The sequence below is a fragment of the Erigeron canadensis genome, chromosome 7 (assembly GCF_010389155.1).
Source record: "Erigeron canadensis isolate Cc75 chromosome 7, C_canadensis_v1, whole genome shotgun sequence".
Classification (NCBI taxonomy): domain Eukaryota; kingdom Viridiplantae; phylum Streptophyta; class Magnoliopsida; order Asterales; family Asteraceae; genus Erigeron; species Erigeron canadensis.
In genome coordinates, this window is record NC_057767.1 from 19,540,438 (window position 1) to 19,545,834 (window position 5,397).

General features: G+C 34.7%; 2 protein-coding genes across 2 annotated transcripts; one reads left to right on the top strand and one right to left on the bottom strand.

The window, feature by feature from the left end:
- Positions 1 to 246: 246 nt before the first annotated feature.
- Positions 247 to 729, bottom strand: LOC122609061 (protein ALP1-like). Its single transcript, XM_043782120.1, has one exon. The coding sequence runs from the start codon at positions 727 to 729 to the stop codon at positions 247 to 249; it is 483 nt and encodes a 160-aa protein (XP_043638055.1).
- Positions 730 to 2,337: 1,608 nt separating this feature from the next.
- LOC122606966 (probable cinnamyl alcohol dehydrogenase 1) lies at positions 2,338 to 5,117 on the top strand. Its single transcript, XM_043779871.1, has 7 exons — positions 2,338 to 2,491; positions 2,598 to 2,697; positions 3,501 to 3,614; positions 3,708 to 3,938; positions 4,023 to 4,308; positions 4,498 to 4,648; positions 4,808 to 5,117. The coding sequence occupies exons 2-7, from the start codon at positions 2,609 to 2,611 to the stop codon at positions 5,002 to 5,004; spliced, it is 1,068 nt and encodes a 355-aa protein (XP_043635806.1). The 5' UTR covers positions 2,338 to 2,491; positions 2,598 to 2,608; the 3' UTR covers positions 5,005 to 5,117.
- Positions 5,118 to 5,397: the final 280 nt, after the last annotated feature.

Genomic DNA, 5,397 nt, shown 5'->3' on the forward strand with positions numbered 1-5,397 from the left:
CTACGCTTGAAGATGTCGCCATTTCTCACTGAAACTATTCATGAATATATTAGTGGTATTAACTTGATAGAATTTGACAAATAAACAATGAAGAATAAGATCAGACTAATATTATATATAAAATAACAATGCATGCATTTATAGATATTTTATTCTACTTGTAGTTTAGAAACATACAAGAAACCTTCTCAGAAACTTGAGTACACTAACTTATACAACACTGTATACTTGTATAGGTAGATAAATTTATCTATTTCTCCATTCATTGAACATATTGGTTGACATGTTATTTCTAAATTCCGACCACTCGTCACTTGGACTGATGTTGGTAACATATTCCACATCTTCACTTTCGTCCTCCGATCCTGATTCTTTTTCTTCTTCTTCCTCTTCATCTTCTTGGGGATCATGGCTCATATATTTACGAATCAAGTTATGTAACAAACAGCATGCCATGATAATTCGAACTTGAGTTTGGATTGAGAAGAATGAAGGGGATGCAAGGATCTTCCATCTTCCTTTTAACAATCCAAAACATCTCTCAATCACATTCCTTGCTTTAAAGTGTTTCATGTTGAAATATTCCTGAGGAGTCTCTGGTCGATGACCATCAAACTCCTTAAGATGATATCGTTGTCCTCGATAAGGAGTAAGAAAGCCATTTGCATTGCAATAACCAGAATCAGATAAATAATAACAACCGTATGGGACTTGTAGACCTTGATTCATTGAGATTGCATCTCGAAGCACACGGCCATCATGTGCCGAACCTTCCCAACCAGGCAAAACATATATGAATTGCATGTTTGGACAACAAACACCTAAAACATTAGTCGAGATGCAACCCTTTCTTGTGCGGTATTGAGACTTTTCATCACTAGGAGGTGTAACTTTAATTAAGGTTCCATCCAAAGCTCCTAAACAACCCTACTAGTTCAACAAAAAAGTATGTAAAGATTATTTATTATCATATCTAAAGCATATTTTGACCCTATAATAACTGTATAAATGAGCTATAAAATTATTATACCTGAAAACATCTCCATTTTGCATCTTGACAATCTTGGGTAATAGGGGCGGGTTTCTTTAGTAATATATGATGTAATCTCAGTATTGCTAAAAGAACTTGATGAAATTGCGGACTCACAGTCTCCCTACTGCGTAAAAAGAGATGTCCAATTGTCCTACTCTTTTTGTGGTGGGCCAAAGTATACAAGAACATTGCTACTACCTCTTCTATGGAGGTGTTTCTAGTAGGTTCTAAACCACCGATTTCTCTTACCATATCACATAGCACCCTAAAAGTTGCTCTATCCATACGAAGCTCACTAATGCACACACAATCACTCTCCCGAGTCAAGCTCAACAAAAAATTCATTCGCTCGATCCTTTTTTCTTCCTTTGTTTTAATGCCACAAATTCTAGCTCGAAAGGAATAAGAAATAACATAATAGTAGAAAGAAAATATCAACACTATCATAGTAGTCGCTATTTGTTGAATCAACAAAAGTTTCCTTAATTTGGGTTGTCTTTTGTTAATAGGAAGACGGGGCATTTTGATCTACAAAAGTATAGTGATACTACCATCAACATCTCTTAAATAAATTTAAATATTTAACAAGATGCAAAAAGCGAATCATATGTATTTTTTAAATTTCAAACATCAGAACCTGGTAAGCTTTCTTGAATATATAAATCTACTAATCAAACAACATGTAATAGTGAAATAAAAACTACAATCTGGCAGCCCATCACACATAAAAAAAAATAATCTCTAAAAGACAACAACTTTATAATACTACTACATTGAATTAATTCATCAAACAGTTGGAGGACATTAGGAAATTCATAGCTTCAACAAACTAATTGCCAGATGTAATAATTATGATAAAACTCATTAATAATAAAGAAAAATACGTATCAGACATAATTTATAAATTAAAAGACATACCTTATAATTTGAGTGATATTTATTAATTTGCTATAATGGGTTTGTGATATATCATCGTAGGAATATGATGATATTTTTTTAATGAAGAAAAGTAGATGGATGAGAAGAGAGATATGATAGAAGAGGGGAACACGCGATATTAATACCATTCCCCCCAAATTGGTGTATAATGACCCATTACTCACTTTTAGTATTGATTAACTGCTATTTTTTTAACCAGCCATGTTTTTTTATTATCATAGTCATTACCCACCCTTAAATATATCCAACCAAGCATGCCCTTACTCCCAAACGCCCGATAAAAGTCTAATATAGATGATCCATATGTCCCATACAAACCTTTGAGTGAAGAACTGATAATGACGGACCTTTGAGTGATGACGGCAGATATGACGGTTTGCAACACGCCCTTTCGAGGGTCATATGTATATAAAACAAAGTGACTTAATTATTACCACCTGTCTGTCTGTCTATATAATTACTCTATATATCTCTTCGCCATCCATTTAATATCTGATCTCATACTTTAATTCAATTCAGGTACTCTTTTCCTAATAATCATTATGTTAAAGGGTGTTCATGATTGCATATTTAATTGCTTATTGTATACATCATTAATGAGATATTCCATCTTTTAATGAAACAGACAAATCATTGATGACTTCTGATACTGGTAATGAGAACTGTATTGGGTGGGCAGCAAGAGATCCTTCCGGATGTCTATCACCTTACAAATTCAACCGCAGGTTCGCTCCCCTTTTATTCTTTCAACACGTCTTTTGGTTGTGGTAGCGGGATTAGGATTGAAAGTGACCTGTAGTACCAATTTGTTAACACTAGCTTGGATCCACACAAAGTAACGATAATGATTACATTGTTCCAATTTTTATCGGGTTTTAACAGTTTTTCTTTTTTTCTTTTGACAGCTTCCATTACCCACTTGGTTCAAATACGACTTTATACTTTTCGTTGCAGAGAAAATTGTTTATAAGTTTATAGTTAGCTAAATTAACCGGTAACTCGTATTTCTTTTTAACCCGTAACACCAATAGATCACAATGTTATTGCACAATATATAAAGTACATGCGTTTAACGAACCTATAGCCGGGGGTAATCCTACTTTCACTGTAGTTTCGGTCCTAAATAGTTGATAGTCCTCATAGGTTTTTCTTGGTATGCCACCATGTCTGTAGTGAATGAGTTTAAATAGGTGGTTTCTGACATGAAAGTTTTATCGGTAGAGGTTATAATGTGTTAGGTCCTAAAAAATTCAGTCCTTTGTTGATATGTGTTTCTTAATGCCTTTGCTTGTTTTTGGAAAGTTAATAAACACAAGCATTATAGTCATTCATTGAATAGAGAGGATTGAATCCCGGAACTTTAAGGTATTACGATCTAGGTAATGGGTCAAGTAAGCACGAAGTTAAATCCTTGATAGCAGAATCTTAAAAATTAATTATTTGGTTCCGATGATAGCTAAGGTTATGTTGATTTTCTAAACTTGGTCTACAAAAAACTATGTTTAAGGGTTATTTACAATCTTCCCAGGGATGTCCTGGTTGACGATGTTTCACTAACCATCACCCACTGTGGAGTCTGTTATGCGGATGTTGCATGGACAAGGAATATACAAGGGCACTCCAAGTATCCTCTGGTTCCTGGGTATGTGTCTATATCTGGATATGTATATAAATAACATGATACCATTTTCTTACTTAATGCTTTCTTAGATAAATTATTTGTTGTCCTTGCCAGTCATGAGATTGTTGGAATTGTCAAAGAGGTTGGTTCAAATGTTCAACGCTTCAAGATTGGCGATCATGTTGGAGTAGGCACCTATGTCAATTCTTGTAGAGAGTGCGAGTATTGTGATGATGGGCTTGAAGTCCAGTGCTTAAATGGAGCTGTACTCACATTTGATGGAATCGACACTGATGGCACAATAACGAAAGGAGGATATTCATCATATGTTGTTGTTCACGAAAGGTACACAGGCTATTCTTTTATGCCATATAAGAAATTCATAGGAATGTAATTAAAATTCTAATGGCACGTTGAATTAATGTACAGATACTGCCATAGAATACCAGGAAACTACCCATTAGCTTCTGCAGCTCCTTTGCTATGTGCTGGAATCACTGTATGGACACCGATGATACACCATAAAATGAACCAGCCTGGTAAATCTTTAGGTGTTATCGGGCTTGGTGGTCTTGGACACATGGCCGTGAAGTTTGGGAAATCATTTGGACTAAAGGTAACGGTTTTCAGCACTAGTTTGTCTAAAAGACATGAAGCATTGAATTTGTTGGAAGCAGACAATTTTATCATCTCGACCAATGAACAGGAGATGAAGGTAAATTTCGTATCCCTTAATGCTATATTGGCTCTTTTTAGTCTTGCATTGATACACATTCAATTATTTCCCAAGATAAAGCTAATAAGAATTCTATTGACTCTGCAAAGTTTTACTGGTTGACCTAAAAGGTCAAAGTGTAAGACTTTATTTGGAACAATTAATTAAAGAGTTGGCTTTTCATTGCAGGCAATGGAAAAATCTTTTGACTTCCTTATTAATACGTCTTCTGCTGATATTCCGTTTGATCAGTACCTATCATTGCTGAAGAGTGGAGGTACACTAGCTTTGGTGGGTTTCCCACGTGAAGTGAAGTTCAATCCAGGAAGCCTTATTCTAGGTATGATGCAATGTTCTTTTTTTCCCCCTCCGTTTCTTTTCTTGCAGTGACCCGTCTCTGTAAAAAATTGTTAATAGTGATCTACTTGTGTAATACATATAATCTGAAGTGCTAGTTATTAACCATGTATTAACAATTGTAATGTAATTGAATTGATAGGCATGAGAAACATATCGGGAAGTGTAACAGGCGGTACAAAACAGACTCAGGCAATGTTGGACTATTGTGCAGCCCATCAGATCTACCCAAATATTGATATTATTCCTATTCAGTATGCAAACGAGGCTCTTGAGAGGTTAATTAAGAAGGATGTCAAGTATCGTTTTGTGATTGATATTGCAAACTCCCTAAAGTAAGATGATGCCAAAACTACGCATACTTTAGTGTGATATACATTTTACCATATATTTGTAGTTCATTTTCCAAACTGAAATAAAATAGCACCTGAAACGGCTGAAAGTTACCATCATTATGAAGTATGATCATTCTTAATTGACACGATATTCAGGTTGCATTTAGCATTCTTTGCAAAACGTTTACAACTATCTGCATCTGCGATCATCCACAACTAATTACATGCCTATTGTCTATGTTTAAACATACAAGTTTGAATGGCTGAACTAATAAAACGATTTGAATATGATTCAAAATTTCAAATGACATGTTTGTGTCCTTAAACAACACTCTTCTGTTTTGTTGTGCAAAATTTCAAATGAGTGGGTTGACTTCCAGTAGGAATGCTAATGAAA